This window comes from Diachasma alloeum, unplaced genomic scaffold, assembly GCF_001412515.2.
Source record: "Diachasma alloeum isolate Michigan unplaced genomic scaffold, Dall2.0 Dall_scaffold_00727, whole genome shotgun sequence".
NCBI classification, from domain to species: domain Eukaryota; kingdom Metazoa; phylum Arthropoda; class Insecta; order Hymenoptera; family Braconidae; genus Diachasma; species Diachasma alloeum.
Genome location: NW_021680858.1, coordinates 98883 through 120286, shown reverse-complemented (window position 1 = coordinate 120286; position 21404 = coordinate 98883). Strand labels below are relative to the sequence as shown.

The 21404-nt window shown below is 34.9% G+C and overlaps 1 protein-coding gene across 2 annotated transcripts in view; it reads left to right on the top strand.

The window, feature by feature from the left end:
• The first annotated feature begins 635 nt into the window (after positions 1–635).
• The window catches only part of LOC107044403 (glycerol kinase), a 107078-nt gene continuing 86309 nt past the window's right edge, over positions 636–21404 (top strand). For both annotated transcript variants that reach the window (XM_015266271.1, XM_015266270.1), the window contains exons 1-3: positions 636–773; positions 17971–18197; positions 20179–20258. In XM_015266271.1, coding sequence (XP_015121757.1) covers positions 18065–18197; positions 20179–20258 — 213 coding nt within the window. In that variant the 5' untranslated portion in view covers positions 636–773; positions 17971–18064. The remainder of the gene's footprint in view (positions 774–17970; positions 18198–20178; positions 20259–21404) is intronic.

Below are 21404 nucleotides of genomic sequence, written 5' to 3'. Positions count from 1 at the left end.
CTTTCCGGTTATCGACAAATTTATGCTCGGGCCCTATCATACCAACAGTTCCGTACGCTCCATCGTAGTCCATGCGCCACCGCTACGATTTTTGTTGTTGAACACTTTACATTGGCCCTGTTCATCTCCCCTATAATCTCTGTTACGAATACCAACTAAGACTTTCATAAGACAATTTTGCCAACGCAAAATAAAATTCAAATCTTCAAAACTGCGTTTTTCATTCTTTTCTATTATTATTTACACTCAGACCTCTCTGAAACCGTCGGAAAACAGTTACTCAGACAAAATGAAAAATATCTGTCCACCTTAAAATAAATAGAAACGATCCCAGAAAGTTCTCTAATTTTTTTCAAGAGAACTATAACACTTAGGCTCCGGAATCTTTCATTCCGTCAGTGCAACCAGTGTTTCATCCCCCAAACCCCCAACAATTGTCTGTCCAAATTTTCACGAATCACAATACAACTTCATGGTTATTGCTCCATAATTAATTTATTTCCACCTTATTTTTCCTCAGATGACCATATATCCATTTTCCTGTTAATGTAAATATTATCAAATCAACCTTTCACATGCATACACTCCAGTTAAATCGTGTGTGTCCCCACTTACAGATCCAAGTAGCACATGGCTGACGCGTAATGCGCAATATCGGGGTCGCGGGCTACAGGCAGACAGTTAGCGATAGTGTCCCGTGTCAGCTGGTGCCCGCCACATGTTTGTGAAATAACCCGACTGTAGGCGTGTCACCGGTTTATAAATAACTCCAGGTACTTATGCCACTTGTTACCCATTATTTTTATGTTCCTAAATAGACGGAAACAATTTTTCTATTTTTCCTTTAGTATTCACTTGCGTTAGTATCGACCACGCGAGCGACTCAGTGCATGCGTGCGCATTTGATTGTGTTCATGGAGATTCAATAGGCAACTTGCGTGAAGCTCAATTCTTTCTAATTCCCCTAATCACACATTCCTCATAACATAAGGATAGCTAAACGGCGAAAATTATGGAGAAATATTGTCCTGATGTCTTGTGATAATCATCTGAAAATCAGTCATTTTCGAGACCAATTTTTTGGTCATAACGTCACGAAGACGGTTAGGTAACGCTTCATTGGTCGAGTGTGAAGAGAGTAAGGAGTTGGTTGACCTCCATTGGATGGGGCCTACCTCAAGATTGGGTTAGGTCCGCCCGAGCCATGCTGTGATTAGTCCAGCGCTCGACCGTCTATGTAACGTCATCAGCGATTTCAAAGCCTTTGAAATCTTCGACTTTTAACAATTAATTATTAATGAATGAGCAATATTTCGAGAAATAAATTATTCATGTCTCAACACGTGAGATTATAAAATTGAAACAAATTCATATAAGTTCTCTATTATTCAATAGGTTTGTGCATTCCTATGCTTGCAAGTATCATGTGGTGATATGGTCGCAACCAAATTGATTACGTTTTTGAAAACATCTGGAATTAAATAGTATCCCATTATCAGCTCGTAACAAGAATTCATAGAGAAAAATTAGTACTCAAAATACTCATGATAAATCCGTTATACATCGCTGATTGACCGTTGATTTTGTACCGTGGATTCATAGATTTTGTAAAAAAAAATGCACCAAGGAGAAGTTTTGTTTGATTCTTACTGAACAGTGAAAATTTTTGAAAAATACAAAAAAAATTGAAAAAAAGCCAAGTCAGAAATGGCAAATGCGCTAGCAGAAATTGATCGAAATTCTGCAACATGGAGTCGAAGTGCCTATACCGATAACATTGAGTGTCGCGCCGCGACATTTTTGCGCCATGAAATTTCTACTAGGGCATAGGGCACAATCAGATGCCTATGAGAAAAATATTTCTTAATCGAATAAGGATTGCAGAACAATTATGAAATAAAAAATCTCTATGAAATAAAAAATCAGTAGAAGCAGGACCAACGCCCTTGGCACGGATCAGAACATAGAAGATTAAATGAACACAGAGAAAACACTATGCAGATAATCCGCACACACGGAGAGAAATTTTTGATAAAAACTATCGTACCGTTCTATAAAAGTGTATCATGAGTCATCGTTTCCTCATTTCTATCCCGAAATTTAGTAAAAATTAATATATGATGATCAAATTTTATTCTACGTTAGAGAAATTTTATTCTGATAAAAATAAAAATTAATGTGCCGGCAGAGTAAAAGTTACTGTACCGGTAGGGTACAATTTGTACCACAGTTTTCATCCGATTTCAACTTTTTTTTTAAATGTTTGCTATGCTTCAACGAACAAACCCAAGTATTCGTTTTGCTTTATATTTATCAGATAATGAGAAAATGATTTTTTTAGTTTCTATTTTTTCCCCTCTTTTTAGCAAATGCTAAAATTAGTTGTTTTTCGTTATTCCACGTTGTAATCATACGTAATCGAAATATTATAACAAAAAAATGGGGGGAAAACAACGAATTTTAGCATTTGCTAAAAAGAGGAAAAAAAAAATAAAGACAAAAAAAAACATTTTCTCATGATCTAATAAATATAAAGTAAAACGGATACTTGGATTTGTTCGTTGGAGTATAACGAACATTAAAAAAAAAATTTTGTAATCGGATGAAAACTGTGGTCCAAGGAGCATTTTTAAGCTAAAAACGTGAAAAATGATGTTTTTGGTGGATATACGGGGCAAAACGGCTCGGGTCCGAAATTTTTCTCACTTTTTTATATATCCTTTCATATATCAAAAGTCATCTGTAACGTCCAAAAATAATTCTTCATCATTTTATTGGGAATTCATCATCGTTCTAAATATTAGTGAATCCAATATTGAGAAATGGCCGACTTTCCGTCGTCATTTCCTAATCTTACTTCGTCCACATACATTTTCCACCCGTAAACTCAACGGAATTGAGACCAGTTAGCATAGCCCATGCTGTTGCTGCCTGATCAGCAAAAATTCAAGCGTTGCACCATACAATTTAAGGGGTTAACGCTCATTTCCACAATCAAAATCAAAAACCAAGCCAGTCGTTTATCGCTCCTCGTCCCGAGTGGTCGAGTCTTAAAGGGGGCTTCTCTCCCTTTAGGAGAAATCCAAATTTCTTAGTGATCGCGAAATTATTGAACTACTGGTGGAAAATGTTCACAAAATCGATCTACCTTCGCGTTTCTTCCCATATAGTAATTCGCTTAAGTCGATCCTATGCGTGGTAACCTATCGAATTAATAGTAGATACCTATCGGCCGTGTTTGCGTAGGGATACTGCATCCTTAAATCGAGAATAGTGTCTTTTCTTGCATATAAGGGACCTTCAATATTTTATTTCGCCTTTCATACCGGCCCATTAATTTATTTCTCTTCAATTCTACACAAACCTCTTATTATTTATCCAAGAGTGAAAGAAGGTGAAGGTTAGGTGTAGACTAATTGAAAGTAACGCCACATGGTTTCGTTGCCGGTGATGAAATCGTTAGTTTACCGATGAATTCATATATTAATTTAAGCAACGAATATTTTTCCATATAATTGTAAAATCTTAATCAATTACTATAAATCGAATAATCAATGCAAAGTCATTCATACTAATGTTGCTAAAATTCCGACAGTAAAAGTTATAGTTCTGATACAATTATAACCTTCTAAATCTGAAAACGTGTAAACATCTAAATACTCAATTGGTTAGAACTTTGAAGCCGATTAAATACATATAATAAATTGAATCAATCTTTTGATTCTAAATAAAACTTCAATTTATTTTTACGCCTGAACAGGACTGCATAGCGTCGTCCTCATAATAAAAACTAAAAGAGATGAAAGATAATCCTTCAGATTATTCTTTTATTGATAATTCTTAGTTTATGTTTCGAGAGTATTAAAATTAAAATATGAAAGTTGTCCTCCGACGCTGACACCATCTCCGGACATAACACATCCAATGGCTCTTAAGGCGAGCCGAGACTTTCAAATTTCACCGCGGTCTCCCCTTAAAAATTTTTTTTCTGAATGTGGTTTAACACTTTAGAAATTTCTCGATTATTTTGGAACACCTAAGAATTTTATTCAATTTTTTAGAAATTCCGGGAATTTCTTCAGAGTTTCTAGAAACTCCTTGAATTCACTTAAAATTTCCAGAAACTCCTTGAATTTTCTCGAAATTTCTAAAAACTCCTTGCGTTCCCTAAAATTTTCTAAGAATCCCTGATTTCCCTCGAAATTTGTAGAAGCTTCTCAATTCCCTCGGAATTTTTAGAAACTCCATGCATTTTCTTGAATTTTCAAAAAATTTCTTGAATATTTTAGAATTTTCTAGAAACTCCTTGAATTCTCTCGAAATTTCTAGAAACTCCCTGAAGTCCCTTGAATTTTCTAGAAAAATCTAGACCTGTAAGCTCAATTTCACAAAACGACTCCTCATAACTAAAACATAGACGTATCCTCATCAAAATTTCGCCCTTATGTGTAAATCATGCCAAATCTGTGCGGAAAGTACGCATAGATGTGCAGCTAATCCGCATAAAAATTGTGTATTTCATGCATAGCTGTGCGGATAATCCGCATAGCTATGCGGATAATTCGCATAGCTATGCATGATTCACGCACTATTTATGCATGATTTGCACATAAGAGAGTGATATCGGCTTATGTGTGAATCCCGCATAACTATGCAGATTATCCGCATAAGTGTGCGGATAATCTGCACAACGTTTTCAGTGTGAACACTCGACAGTGCATTGAAAAACTCCGCGGCAAGGACGTTGATCTGCGTTGATCCTGTGCCTACTGATTTTTTTTTTATAGAAAATTTCTCCCCAATCCTTACTCGATTTAGAAATATTTTTCTCATAGACATCTGATTGGGCTCTATGGACGCTCATTTCACATTTCTGACGTGGTTTTTTTTCCTTTTTTTTTGCATTTTTCCGACATTTTCGCTGATTAGTAAGAATCAACCAAAGCTTTTCCTTTGCGCATTTTTTACAAAAACATTTGTTTTTTGTTTTTTAAGGAGATTTTGCAATTATTTTTCAAAATGGTCACATGGTTATTCTCCTGACCTTTTACTTCTGTGATCTGAAATGGAATGAAAACGATTTTTAATTTTTTTATGCTCACGAAACGGAAAGGGCTACTGAATTTCAATCCGACAACTTTCGACCATTCATTTATGTACGGAGCCTAATTGAAAACTATCTGTGGAATCATTTTATCATTCATGCACCAAATTCAATTTGTACATTCCCGAGCTTCCTCCTTAGTGCGTGTAGTTGTATTGCACTGCTACCAACTCCATAACAAAAAAATGATAAGAGATCATGTGAAATGCGAGAATGTGCATATGAACCCATATGCACATTATGCGCATATTGTTTTTAAATTGATTCGGATAGAAAATATATACATCAATGAATAGCTTGTGGCAGATTTATACAGGTTGTCCCAGTTGAGAGTTATTGATTAAAAAGGGAAGATCAGCCGCAAAACACCCTCCTGTGAAAAATTCATATCTTCTCTGTCACTTGAGATAGAAGAATGGAAAAGATGGCAATCGATTGATTATTCAATGAACAATAGATCATTATGAATTTTGTTCCTCTATTACCAAAACAGGGTAATCAAAACTGCGACGAAATTTACCGTGACGTAAGAGCCATTTGAATCCAACACGCGATGTGACCCTAAAAATCAAAGTCCACGTAAAAAATCCATACCTTCTTTTTCACTTGATATCGAGGGATGAAGTTGATTGAAATCGATAGGACCTCCAATGCTTTCGCCCGACTGCATTGAAAGGAGAAGATGATGATTTCTCCAACGAGGAAAAACATTTGATTGGTGGTCCTTTTTTTGATTTGATAACTTTTGAATAAAGCATCGGAGAGACAATAGTATATTATATCATTAGGCGCCAAAAGTATTATCTGGCGAATGTGATATAAATAACGCTTTCATCGCCGTGTGATATACGCTATTTTATGTCGTTAGGCCCGAAAACCGCGATCTAACCGAGCGAAGCAAGGTTAGAATCGCGGTTTATCGGACCTAATGACATAAATGTTATTAGAATTTTCGCCTCCAAATGAGCCCTCCAAACTCCCCTCACGAGGATGACACTTCACTTTGGGACACCCTGTATAATGTAACTAAGAGTATTTTTCATGTAGCTTGTCACGTTTACATTTTATTCAACGAATATGATTCGGAAGTATTAGAGAGGGAAGTTGCTGCATGTATAGATACACGGTAGCGCTCGGCGAGTTTTTCGTACGGTTAGAGTCAAACTTTTCGTTGGCCGATACGCTACCGCTTATCTCCATCGCCTTTTTATACACATTCATTTACAGTAAACTCTCCCACATAGAATAACATTTGAAAAAATCAATCAAATTCTAATAAGGAATATGCCCTTACAAGGTTCCGCCTTGGAAAACCCCTTGGAGAATCCCGGTATTAGAATCCCTCTAATTCGCCGCTCCTCTAGTCCGACGAACTTCGCCTACAGGCCTGTACTCCCTTCAGCGCAGTACTCCCACTGGGTGATGATTCGTCTGTCTTTGTTAACTCTTAAATTTTTTCTTTTCTCCGATTATTTACGGCAATATTTGCACGAAAAGATGGTCAGTACTGCCCAAAACGTTACTAACAACATCCCAAATGTCCGATATAACACTTTTAGGTCCATTACATTTTATCATTGGACTTTATGTTTTTGGGGTCACTGAACACGAATATGTTAACCATTTTTGCGCCCAAGATAACTTGGATTTCATATCACGTTAGATGGCAATTGAGCCTACTTTTCCTCAATTCCATCGAATTATTTCGTTAACCGTTGAAGGTAGGAAAAAATGTTATAAAAGACTAGTTATATGTTTTTTAATAACGTAGATTTTTTGTTTCAACTATTTTCGTTTATTCTCAACCATTTCCATTATAACCTGAGCGGAGGGCAGAAAGGATTACACGCGCGCGCTTCTGCTCTCCGCGACCTGCTTTCAGAAATGATAACTTTATAACTATGAGAGATAGGAATAAAAATGATAAGACAAAATATATGTAATTTTAGATGACAACCAGTCTTTGTTTGAAACTTGTTTGCCTAACTCGGACTGTTTCCGCAAAATAGCATTATAAACGATTAAATTGATATAAATAGACAAAACTATATCCCGAGTCGAAATATGAAACCTTTTTTTGAGCTCTCAGGTCTCGTTGTAAACTCTTTCTGGGATCGGAATTCTCCCTTCGTTTTCTTTTTGTCAATCCATTCAGACAAATATTTTTTCTTTAATTGTGGCAAAACTGAATCGGTCACATACATGCATACACACGTACATACATACATACATACGGACATACTCTATAAACATCATATTCTAATTCCTGAGCCCAAAATTAGTCGTCCTAACACAAAAAACTGGAAACGTGAATGTTGAGGATCATAATGCTTCCTTTCGCAAGCAAAAACAGATCATGAATCTGTTTAAAAAACAGTGGCGGAGTGATCGCTAAGTTTGGAATAAAGGTGAGGAATTCATGGGCGCTAAACAGAGAAAACAAGGGGTAGCGAGTATATGACAGCGAACATATGATAGTGAGCATGTCACTAAGTGATGTTTTGATGCTTTCTTCACCATCAATAAATTGATAGTATGCTTCCGAATGGTTTCGGCATAATAAATTTTTTTCACTCTCGGATATTTTTCTCCATTTTTGCAGTTTAGCCTTCCCTCCCCCGATCCAAACTCTTTCTAACCTTCTGTATCGCATTTGATGAAGAAAAAATGAAATCGGTTGAGTAGTTTTTGAGATATTCAAGAAAATATATTTAGATACAAACTGAATGCCTCCTAAACTAACTATTCGATTTAGTCCATTTTCAATACGAAATATTCTGGTACACAAAGGAAACTTCATGCAAAATTACAAGTTAATATGTCTATTTTTGAAAAAATGAAACAACAAGGAGACATGAAAGAAGATGCCCTACAAAAAGCAGGAAATTTAGTGAAAGAAAGTCTAGGAATGTTGAACGGAAAGAGACAAAATGAAGACTAATCTTGGTGGATAATATTATTTTTTATGTATTTATGTATTCTGGTATGAAAAACTCAAAAAGAAACGGTTATTTAACCGCGGGCTGGTCACTTCTCAATCGAGTGGCTCCGAGATTTCCATAATAAGATGATTTCCTGTGATTTATTGAATGGTTTTTGTGATTTCTCAATAAGAATTGGGAATCATGATCTCTTTTAATTTTTTGTGATTCCATGACTTCTAGTAAATTCTGATGATTTCTTAATTTCAAGAAATCACTCGAAAAATCATCATTTTGTGGCCAAAGTTCCAGTTTCGTTTCCGGCAATAAAGTTATTGGACTTTCGTTTCCAGTTTTGTTTCCAGCAGTAACGTTATTCGACTTTCGTTTCCTGTTTCGTTTCCCGCAATAAAGTTATTCGACTTTCGTTTTCAGTTTTTTTTTCCCGCAATAACGTTATTCGACTTTCGTTTTCAGTTTCGTTTCCCGTAATAACGTTATTCCAATTTCGTTTCCAGTTTCGTTTCGGTTCTACTTTCGCTTCCGGGAACGAAAAGGCAGAAACGCACTTTCGTTTCGATACCGCATTTCGTTTCCAGTCCCTGCTTTTTTATCTCCCCGACCGACGGGGCCTTCATTGATGCTCTGTTTCGGAGATCCGAGTACTCTATTCATTCTTCATCATTTTCTTAGTTCGGAGATCTCTTTCATCTATATCTCCCTCCAAGACCTCTTTTGATCCTTTTAATAACCCTGCTCGCAAAAGGCCAATTTCTTTTTTTTTCATACAAGTTCCGAATTTTTTAAATTGTTGTTATATCGTCGTAGCCGAGCGCGTAAAGCGCTTGCCTACGGCCACAGAGTTTTCAAGTTTGAGTCTCTCCATTTTTTTTTTCAAATGAAAAATGCTGATTGCATTGAAAATCAATACTAATTAATATGAATCGGTTCAGTTGCAATGGTATTTTTCAGATAAGAGAAACGAAAAAAACTCACAAAAACTGTCAACAGTTTCGTGTTCAGGGCACCCAAAAACATGAAGTCCAATGAGAAATTTCAATGGGCCTGAAAGTATATACAGGACCTGTCACAGCATATGGACTATGTTCCTTCCTAGAGAATATTCCAATTGGGAGTATTCTATCCTGGATTTTTTACTGTCTACACTGGCAAGGAAAACTAGGGAGGTGTTCCCCTCCGATTTTAATCAAACTCATATATGTTGTAGAGGACTCAAAACTAAAGGACACGTATTTTTTTATCGGCTAATACGCGGCTTTAGGGAGGGAAACCATGGTCAGAAGGTGACCACCTTCGGGGGTGATCTTTCAATCCCACCTATAAGGAGGGTGTTTTTTACAAATGTTCATCACGGTAATGAATAGCTTGTGAGNGGGGGGGGGGGGGGAATTACCCCGTAAAAATTTTGTTTTTCAAAAAAAAAATATATATATGGCTCATAATTTAATAAAACCAATTGCATTTGGAAGAGCATGGAAAAATTCAGAATACCTGTTTTTGGATTTTCTCCGGAACTGGAGTTTGCTGGGGTGAAAAAGATAATTTCTCGAAAATATCACCCATCACAGTGTTGAAGTTTTTTATTCATTTCATCAAGGTAATATATAGCTGGTGAGGAATTATGAAAATCATAATTGATAGTTCATCCGGGGGTTGAAATTTGGGGAGTGAACTACCCCTATAAAAATTTCATTTTTCAAAAAGAACAAACTGTGTCTCAGCATTTTATAAAACCAATTGCGTTTGAAAGAACATGGAAAAATGCAGAATACGTGTTTTTGGATTTTCGCCAGAACTGAAATTTTCTGGGATACATGAAAAATGATTTCTTGGGAATATCGCCCAATACAGTGGTGGAGTGATTTATTCATTCAATCGAGGTAATAAATAGCTTGTGAGTGATTATGAAGATCACGATTAATAGTTCCTCTGGGGGTTGAAATTTGGGTGGTGAACTACCCCTTTGAAATCATTTTTTTTAATTAAAAAACTATATGGCTCAGGATTTTATGGAAATGATTGCATCGGGAAGATCATGACATAATACAGTATACTTTTTTTCGCATTCATCTCGGCATCGAAGTTATGAAGTAAGAACATTGATTTCTTTTATAAGTCACTGATTCCAAATATTTGAATTTTCAATTTTGATTCTAATAGTCCGCACGTGAAGATTATATTCCTTCAGAATTCGGCATTATAGTGACAACAATAACAGATTAAAGAAGCAATGATCCACTAGGATAGAATTTTCTTCTACTTCAGGTGCAGCAATGTTGTGGTTATTTCAAGGAAAAGCAGCCACAAATACAAAAAAAACTTGCCGAATAATCGGAATTTTTCCATATAGTATTATTTATCTTATAATTTTTGTGTCTGGAAAAAATGGTAATGGTTCCATGAGGTGATTCATCATTATACTATATGTGGTGTTAACACATGCTGAAAGCGATAATAAATCCAAACAAAGTAACAATATTCATGCGAACGTCACCTATACTCAAAAATAGCGTATCAGTTCAGTAATCGTGCATTATTCATAACCCCGAATATTTCTGCAATTTTGTTCTCATCCGTTTCGCATAGTGTTCAGTCTACATAAACATATTACGGGAAAACATTCTCTTTCTAATTGTATATCTCCAATTGTTTTCACCATGAGATTCAATCCTATAAACATTATTAAGCTCCTCATGGCAACATTTGAAGTGATGAATCTTGTGGAAACTCCTGTAACTAATGAAGAACGAGAATTGGCAACTAATTTCGAGAATATATTGAAAGAAACTATGGAGGAATATAAGGGTGTGGAAATGATTGAAGAATCCAATCTCGATTTCCAAGAGCCGTATAAAGATATCAAAATGACACCAATTGAGGATACAGAATTCCAACCGCGTCTTGAAGAATCACCTGATAGTTGTTCGGATGATGACGAACCTATAGGCTATGAATATAAAAAAAGCAGTTGAATTCTGGAGGAGTGCGAAAACCAAGAAAAATTTGTCTATAAAAATCGTTTTCAATAGATTCAACAAAGTGAAATCTGTCCAACAATTACGTCGCGGGGCGCATCAAGTCAATAAAAGAGAAACTTATATGGAGAAGTTAAAGCGTATATCAGAGTATACATTGAAAAATATGAAGAATGCTATTGATGCGGGGTTTATTGTTCATGATGCAGACCTACGAAGATAGACTCTGCAAGCCCAGTGGAAATGAGGGTATTCGTTTCAAGGCCTCTCCGTGGTGGCTGCATTACTTCAAAAGTGCTCATCGTATTACATCTCGCAAGATTACTACATTCGTGACGCGTAAAACAATGGAAAATGAAGAAGATTTACAAAAAACAGCAGATGAATTCGTGAAAAAAATCAAACCATATTTTGAAATGTATGGCTCCAAAACATCTATAATTCAAATCAAAGTGGTTTTCAATTGGAAATGCATTCGGGATGAACTTTGGCGGACAAGGGGTCTAAAGAAGTTGCGTGCATTGTACAATCTATAACATCAATGACACAGTTATACGATACAACCCACGATATCTGCTGATGGAAAATTATTGTCACCTCTTTTTATTGTTTACAAGGAACCGTCCGGAACGTTTGGCCCAAGGGTCCAGGAGAATCTATTTAGATCTTCAAATGTTTATGTAACGGGTTCAAAATCGGAAAAACTGACTTCTGGTAAGATGATATTTTTAATGGATAACAGGATGTGACAATTTATTTACACTGATTGCAATGTTCATCGTATTCCAAACATTCCAGAGCACTTCAAAATTTGGTTGAAAGAAGTATTCCTTCCACAAGTGAGACGAAAAAGTCTACTGTTGATCGATTCATGGAGTGGACATTGCTCTCGAGTAGTAGAAGAGGCAACTCCTCTGAATAAAGAATTATTAACTATGCTGATTCCGAAAGGGACGACCGGGAAAATTCAATCTCTTGATGTATACGGTTTCAGAATTTGGAAAAATTATGTCCGTCATTTTTCAGATACGGTCGTTCTCTTGAATCATGACATAAATTTACATGCACGAAATAATGTAATAAAATTGCAATCTCTAGTTCATAATCAACTATCGTCACCAAGGTATCAAAATCTATTTCGTTATGCTTGGTTCCAAAGTGGCTACATTGCTAAAAAACCAGAGGAATTTGATAATCCTGTTGATTTTGCATTTGGACAATCTTCTAATCCACAATGTGACGTTGATGGTTGTTCTAATGTTGCAGTAGTTAGATGCTCGTGGTGCAGAAATTCTCGCTGCCTGCACCATGTTTTTGATGAATATCATTTCTCTACCGATTATAATCCATAATAAAATATATATATGGACAACCACAGGAAAATGTCAAAGAGGTAAAGGCTCGATTGAGACGGATGGAATGAGTTTCTACAATAAATACTAAATCATTTGGACAACTCACAGTTCTCCCAGAAATTATTTCTTCTACCCCAAAAAATTTGAGTTCCGGGAAAAATAAAAAAAAAGGTATTCCGCATTTTTCCATATTCTTTCCAATGCAATCATTTTCATGAAATCCTGACCTATAATTTTTTTAAAAATATTTTCACAGAGGTAGTTTACACCCCCCTTCAAATTTCAACCCCCAGAGGAACTATCAATCGTGATTTTCATAATCGCTCACAAGCTATTTTCTCCTTTGATGGAATGAATAAAAAACTCCACCACTGTGATAGGTGATATTTCCGAGAAATAATTTTTTTCACCCCAGAAAACTTCAGTTCCGGGGAAAATCCAAAAACAAGTATTCAGCATTTTCCCATGCTCTTCCAAATGCAATTGGTTTTATTAAATTATGAGCCATATATATTTTTTTTTTGAAAAACCACCCTAGTGTTCCTTGTGAGAGAAGCAACGTTTTTTGAGAAGTACGTCTTTACTTATATCAAGAAATTCGTAGCTTGAAAATTTTCGAGAGCAAAATATGTTGCACTAAGAAAAAAAAGTACTTGCGTCAAGAAATTTTGTACTTGTCCCAAAGACGAGGACATATAAAATTTAACCAAAGAATCGATTCCTTATTACGGGACATAAAGTGTGGAATCATCTAACTTCACGTTTCCGTATCAAATTGAACCTCAATGAGTTCTATGATCAGGTAGAATGAAACGACAATTGACCGGTTTAAGTCTCAGTTTTAATCGATCATAATAATGCAAAGATTGAATTTTCAAGTGTAGCGTTACAATTTTGTTGACTCAGTGATCGAATCAGTTCTCCACAATCCGAGGAGTTGTTCAGGAGTATATAGCCAAAGATCGAACACTCAACATATTTACCGGACATCCAATCAAGATGAATAAAAATGAATATTAATCGGCAGTCTTACATGATCATCTCTGATATTCTTTTTTGAAAAAAAGTACTTATAAAAATGAAAGCCATTTGATAGTGTTCCGATAGAGGACAGAGTTAAACTATATACTAAGCTATGGGAGGGAATACCTTCAACAACTATGTTTACACTAAAATGGTAAAACGTAATAAGTTAAATTTATCATCACTATTAATACTGCCGTTATCATAAAGGGTAACAAGTCGACTCAGCTGTTAGATAAGTTTTTGAAAAGTATCTCTGATATCCAAGAGAAATGACAAAATTTTTCTAAAGACCTCTTCGAAGCATTTTTTTCGAAGATGAGAAAATTCCTTTTAAAAAGAGTCCTTTAATATATTATTTTATAATTATTCATTATTGCAGTGATTTGCAAAATTAACAAGATGTGATGAGTTGATTTATCAAGTTACCAGACGTTACTAACACAGCCGCGAATCTCTGATGTAAAAAAGAACACTTTAAAAAAGTTTACATTTCACGATGAATTGCAGGCAGAACGCTTAAATTTGAATGAGCATTCGATCGATTAGGGAATGTATGCGAGGATGTGAAGTTCAAACAAACCGCGTTTCATCGGCTGCTTCCCTGGATGTAACGCTAGATGGACTCTGACTCTTAATCGAGTGTTTTCGCACATCAGAGACTTTGACTGGTTATTTAACAATTTTTTGTCTAATTAATAATGAAGGGAGAGAATTGCTAATCCCCAGAAAAAACGATCAATGGATTGAAGAATGATGGCGAATTTTTATTTTTATTTTCAAAATAGTATTTTGGTTGTTATGAACGACAGCAATGATGTAGAAAATTCTCGCAAGTGGTTTCGGCCGGTTCAGTTTAGTATATAAGACTCAAGTGGATAACATCGTGTCGAGTAGTCCGATGTTTCCCGGGATAAACTAACGCATCATGCGGCCTAACTACCAAGACCACATCATGTCCAGTACTCAAGTACAATAAAAACCGTCATCGATTCGATAATTTACTTAATTAAAACAATTACCGTGGAAGCGACCTTGACTACTCTTTTAACATTTTTTTGTCCCATATACCAATTATCCAAAATAAAACTTCAGACGAGCTACTGACTAGACAGAACACGAGTTAATCATACACAAATGGCATTATAGTGAAAATGTTGTTTTGTCTTATTTTGCATGGTTATCCATTTGATTATCAACCACATCCGGTACTGTTTAATTTGCTAAGCTTCAAAATGAGCTGTCACCCGTGGTATTCCATCTTTCTTATTTTGCAAGCTTTCAATGACAATTATCTCAAACACCTAATTTTTTTAATCTCAACTTTTCACCAAAGATCATCAGTAAGATGACGAAATTTTTTTCGTCAATTCAAGTTATTTCTTAGCAGTGGTTGAATGCATTTTCATAGTTCAATTAAACATTTTGCTGAACATTCAGGAAAATGAGGATAAATGGTCCTCCAATAAAAAAGTGAATGCTCCACGGTTTTATTTTTTTTCAAAAAGTTGTTTTTTAAACGAACATTCCAAGACGACAATCATTGAAAACTATTAAAAATTGAGGAAGTTATGATTTTTGGAAATTTTTTTGAAGTTATGATGTAATAGCTCCAAACTTGAATTAGATGTGGATGAAAATTCAAAATAAAAATCTAAAGCTAAAAAAATTCACCTAAAAAAACGAAAAATTTTCGAAAAATCATAAGTCATTCAATTTTTAATAGTTTCTAATGATTTTTTTCAAAATATTTTGTTGAGGAGCAACTTTTCGGAAAAAATTGGCGAAAAGATCCCGCCATCGACTTTTTGGTCTTGCGTTTGGACATGGATCTGCTCATGTTGCAAAATGTAATTTGAATGATTCTGATTCAATATGCATTTTTCAAAAATAGTCTCCACGAAAATTAATAGCTAAATTTAATGATTAAAAAACTCAGAATTTCTCGCATGGTCACGAAATAGTAGATAGTACTCGGAGTTGATGGTTTTTTCTTAAACAATTCACATTTTTTCTCCCACACCCGAACTCTTTCCAATTGTACTTAAACAGACGATTTAAATTTACTCTCCTATATTCCTCTCAGGCAGGAAAAATAGGTGGATAAAACTACCTACGAGCCTACTTTATGAACAAAACTCCATTTCATTTAGCTCATTAGTTATATTTAAGGAGTTTATTGAATACCTAATATGTACGCTATGCCACGATTTAACTGAATCTAATATCTTTGTTAATAAACAAACTCTGAAATGATAACTAGATTACCTTAGTTCTTCCTATCTGGAGTTAGTATATCCGCAAATGAACATCGTAATCTCAATCTCTAATTTATAATTTCAATTGAAAAAATGTATAATTACAATTTGAATTAAATTGAAATTGAATTCCGTAATAATTAATAAATGAATATTTAAACGCCTTTAAGCTTAAAATTTCTTCGCCTCGTCTACTTTGAGTCCCGTTCAGAACCATCATTCGAAACTTATAATTTGAATAAAATGTATTGAGAAAAGTGTGAACATCTATATCGGTTTGAGAATTTGTTCATATTACTTTTCGTAGCGAAATAGCTTTGCCTTCTTGACGTTAAAACTAAGTATATTCTTAAAATATTTGGATAGCAATCGGAATAATGATAAATGCACAAGAGCAATGCAAATGAAATATCCAATGCCATCTTTGGCTATTTCAATCTCCTTAATCATTTTAATTAGACATGTAACTGTTATACTTCCTAATTTCGTAATAGAATTTTTTTCATGACGAGAGAGTGTTAATGGAGTCCTTTAGCATGATATAGCGGTAACGCAAACTCGATTTTAATTGACAGTTAATTAGCTCCGCTAACTGAATTTTCCATGGCTCTTTGATTATTCCATTAGGTGTCACTTTCATCGAATATTCCAAAAGCATTTTGTCCAATGAAGTTACCAACAAAAATGGCGTACATTTTTCAGGAAAGTACACCTTTACAAATAGTATTCTTTTGTAAAAATCTGTGCATCAAGTGTTAGATAATTAAGTGAAAATTTAGCTGTAAAATATGTCGTCTTTGTCTCATTATTCTCAATAGAATACAAAAAATGGGCAAGATTGCAATTGAAAGGATTGTAAATTTATCTATGACCATCGTCTATCACTATTTCAAAATTACGAATCGATTGGTTACTAGGTTTTTTCCATCAATTGATAGCGCCCTTCCAAATAGTTTCGTTTTATGTATTTGTATTGATATCATCAATATAGGGAACCAGAGTTACCAAACTAGTTATTGTATTATTTATAATAATTCACTTCATAAAAAAAGAGCAAAAAATGGAAAATGAGCAATATTTTAAAAACTTCCTATCAACGAATATACATATTTTTCTTGATTGAGGTACTACATATCAAGAGCAATGTTAAAAAAAACATTTTTCTTAATCAATTGACTAGTTTCTAATATATCTGCCAAAATCAATTTAAAAACGGATCGGTGCTACTCATAAACTAATGAACCGACAAGGTTGAAATCTTACACAGAGTTATAGTCTAAACTAATTAGGGTCAACTGCCCAGTAGATGGACGTTTGTTTTTTAGTAATTAAAAAAAATTAATTGAAATAAAAATCGCCATTCAGGGGTTAAGAATCACAGCAGTTAGTGAAAATTCAAAGCAACAATTTACATTTCAACATTTTTTGCGTAATTTCTTATCCAATAGCACCTCGTCCATCTATAGGGCAGTGTCCATTCACTGGGTAGCTTATACTATCTGATAAAATTTCAGATTTTTTTGAAATTGTCATAACCATTTAATTATTCAATTTACAAAAAATTGTCCTTCAAAAGGATGCTGACAGACAACCGCAGTTGTAAAATTTCTTATTTCTACGTTAAACACTATTATGCATCATTTCCGGCCAAATTAAAAAATTTGGAAATCGAACGCTTACAAGGCTTCCATGTGGAAGCAAAACAGTGATAAACAATGAATATTGATGATGCTCACGCGTACGAAAATTTCAAATGACGTAACATTGGCATCAGCTATGAGAACAAGGCACAGTTTCAGATCATACCGCGAGCCAATAAAGCACCCAATTTTGAGCAATAGTGTCACAGCGCGTTACCTACATGAGAACAAGAGCATTACCCTCTACATTTGAATAATGCAAACCAGTTTATTCCCCCATACGCGTGTATCAAATAAGTGAATTACTTCTTCCACCTTGTCGAATCTTTTATCAGTATTTTTTAATTTTTTTTTATTTTACGGCCTTCGAGTTCCTTTTTGGGGTCCCATTCGGCACTCTATCCAACCCTATGCATGCGGCTGTGGATTCTCCACTGTATATACCGCATTCGCACTTCTATAGAACATAGAAGTAGCATGGGGAAACCACAAAACACCCATGCCGATACAGGCGGTTCCTCTATTAGCAACCTCCCGCTCGCCGGAGCCTTCGGTTGAAAAAATTGGTTCCACGGGTAATCGAACTCACAACCTTTCGCACACTAGACTTGCGTTTAATCCACTCAGCCACCGATGTCTGTTTTATCAGTATTTGTGGACTTTTTTTCGACAGTCGAGTCACCAACTGCCGTCTGATGTTCAGTGCGTGGTCCTAAGTTCTAATCAATTCAACTGTAAATACTAAAGTGTAATAAGCATTATTGGAGATGGAGTCAACGGAGACAGATGATACCTTCGACGTCAATAAACGCATCGAGCGTTCACCTATGGACGATCATGATGTTCAGGACATGAAGAGAAAAACAAGTATCTTCAAATATTATTCTTTCAAATCCACAGGTAATAAAATCATCAATGAATTAATAAAATGGAGAATCACCTAGATAATAATAAATAATTCATTATCAGAAATACTTCAACAATTTTTTTAATCATTCAAATTTTCTAATTAAGCTGTGAATATTTCTTTTATTTTTCAACAATGAGTAACTGACAGGAACTTAAAGTCCAATTACGATAAAAAAAAGGCGTTTCCTTCGTTCGTTGTATTTGCAATATTGAATTCTCATTAATCATTATGATTTTCCTGTATATATTTGGAGATGTTTCAATTCAATATTTATTGACATGTAAATAAGTTTGATGGTAGAGTTGAAAAAATTTATCTGACTGTGAAGTTTCCATAGTAGCATCGTACTTTCGTTTAGCAGATGTCGAGGCTAATAATAAGTTACCTTCACCAGGCACAAGCCCTCGTGAATAATCAGGCGATTGTAATCTATAGATCAGATGTCTGCAGCACGTGGAGCACGTAGTTATGTACCTGCCACTGAAAATTTGTAAATGGACTTTGCGTTTCATTTTTTTAATATTTTTTCATCGATGTGAAATTGTTCTCCACCCACGCTGATGTTAGGAGACAGTTTTTGAAACACATTTCTCTAATTCAATAGGCAAATATATTTATAACTCTTCCTGATGGCTTAGTGAAAGTTGATTCTCAATATCTCTCTAATTGCAAGATCCGTTTGATAATGAAAATTTCTCGTCGGGAGAAGGTATCTGGCGGAACATTTTCTCGTCAAGCAAAACGGTCTCTTGACATTTTCTCTTGAAATGTTTGGCTCCTTATGGGTACATACACAGAAAGAATACTGTCGGTAAAATCATCTATTGGGAAATTGACCTTCAATGCTGAGCATCTCACTAGAATTTCCGTTTCAATTCCCATTTTATTATGAAGAGAAACAAATATGAAAATTTTCTAGAAATTCTTTTTGAAAGTTATTTTCAGAGGACGAATAGAAATAGAGAGAATGCAATCAATGGAACGTTTCAACTTGTCAGTGATTTTTTCTTTTTTAAAACTAATGTTAAAAAAAATTATGAAAAACAATTTCCGCACCAACGTCCTTCCATTTTCTTAATGTAAACAAAGAGGAAATCGTCAATCCAAAGTTCACTAAAACCAGGCCACAAATATTGACATCATTATCGAATATTTGTCAGACATAGATTGCAAATAATTCACAAGCCAAGTATGTATATACTTTAACATCTTGGGATTTACTAAACAATCGAACTGCACTTTGCGGTGAGCATTGATGAGTGAATAAAGGGAAGTGGCGATTCGAGCCTCGTTGTAGCCAATGGAGAAGGTCTGTGGATGATGACGTCACGTATGAATGTCCACGTACTACATACATATCGTGTTTCTTGGATAAAAAAAGCACGGGCAGTCTGCTCCGCAATCACATTGCTCGCACGCCGGTTGTGTGAAATTTACATTACCCATCAACTACTTGTATGTAACTGATGAATTTAGTCTAGTAAGTAACGTTCCTATAGGAAAATAAGAGTAATCGGTTTCCAATTTTTTATAAATCTGTAAAATAATTCGCTGATTCAATTAATAATTTGAAAATGGGAAGACGGACAAATTTTTCGTTATCCGGCAGGAGCGTTGAGGAAGCTAGAGGCAAAGTTCAAGGCATGTGCATTCGTTTTCATTCTATTTTTCAAACTAACAAGATATCCATTAAAATATTCATCTTGTTTCATTATAATTTTGTGAAGTTATTATTGTGCTACTACGCAATTGGATAATTAGATAAGAAAGGTTCTAAAGGGCTTCCGTGCCGACTATTTATCAGGTTTTTTCCCTCCGGCAATTGCACATTCGCCGATGATTAAGAAAATGAGTGATTCCCAGGGGTCAACCTTCATCTTATTTTTATCAGAGAGAGTTTGTTATCTTTTTAAGTTGATACACAATATTCAAAGAAAACAAAATGAGGATTCTTTTCCGCTCCTATTGCAGACATATTGCCTGGCTCTCTGAAGAGAGCAGGACCTCTAATTGGAGTTCTCGATGTTGGCACTAGAACCATTCGATTTGTGGTAAGAGTTTTTAAAAATTATCAATGAAGAACGAACAACTGCAGTAAATCTGAGAAACTGTTCATTTTTCCTGTTTTCAGTCGTTTTAAATTACAAATTACGTCAGCAGAGGAAAACGTTGATAACTCAGAGAAAAAAGTTTCTAGTTTCCGATGAAAATCCTTGAATTTCAAAACTTGGTTATATTAAAATTCAGCGAGCAACTAATCCAGGGAGCCTATCTCGACTCAGGATCGTACGATCGTACGAAAGCGAGTCGCATACGACCCAGCAGTTCGTTTATGGGCCGCATGTGACACGTTGTCGTACGACCGTACGATCCTGAGTCGAGAATAGGCTCCCTGGAAATAAACTTCTTTCTAGGATTTTACTTATTTTAAGAAATTTTTCCTTAAAAATTTGAGGAAAAAGTTGTATTTCTCAGTAAATTTTACTTAAATCTGGGATACACTGATAGAAAAAATTAATTATATCAGTTAATTGTCAAATAAACATGATTTCATAGTGAATACCAGTTATCTCTTCTTGTGGTACATTTGATTGGGAGAAATCGAACTTCTCTATAATTGAAGTTTTTTTTATGTGTCACTATAATGAGAGATTGATTCTATAATGAGAGATGATTTGATTTCTTTCTAGCCAAAGGTTTGCTAACTCCAGAAATTCTTTGGTTTACTCAAAAACCAAAATTATTCTCATGATTAAATATGTTGTTATCTTAATCAACATGACCATACGATGCCCCAAGTAAATTATAACCAAATTTTTGCAAAAAAACTGCGCCAAGAAAAAATTTTGTGGGGTCGTTTCTGGAAATAAGAAACATNAAACCACAATTCCCATAGAAATTTTGCAAAAAATAAACAAATAAAAATCAAAGCCAAGTCAAGAAATGTCCAATGGATCATGGAATGTGCTATCAGATTATTATGGGGAGGATAACTCTGAATAGAAGGATTTTCAAAAAAATCTTCATAAAATAAAAAATTCAGTAGAGACAGGATTTAAAGTTCTTGGCGCGCATCAGAAGATACAGATATACGAGACAATGAGATGGAAAACTCCGCACCAAGAACTTTGAATCCTGCCCCTACTGAATTTTTTATTTTATGAAGATTTTTTTGAAAATCCTTCTATTCAGAGTTA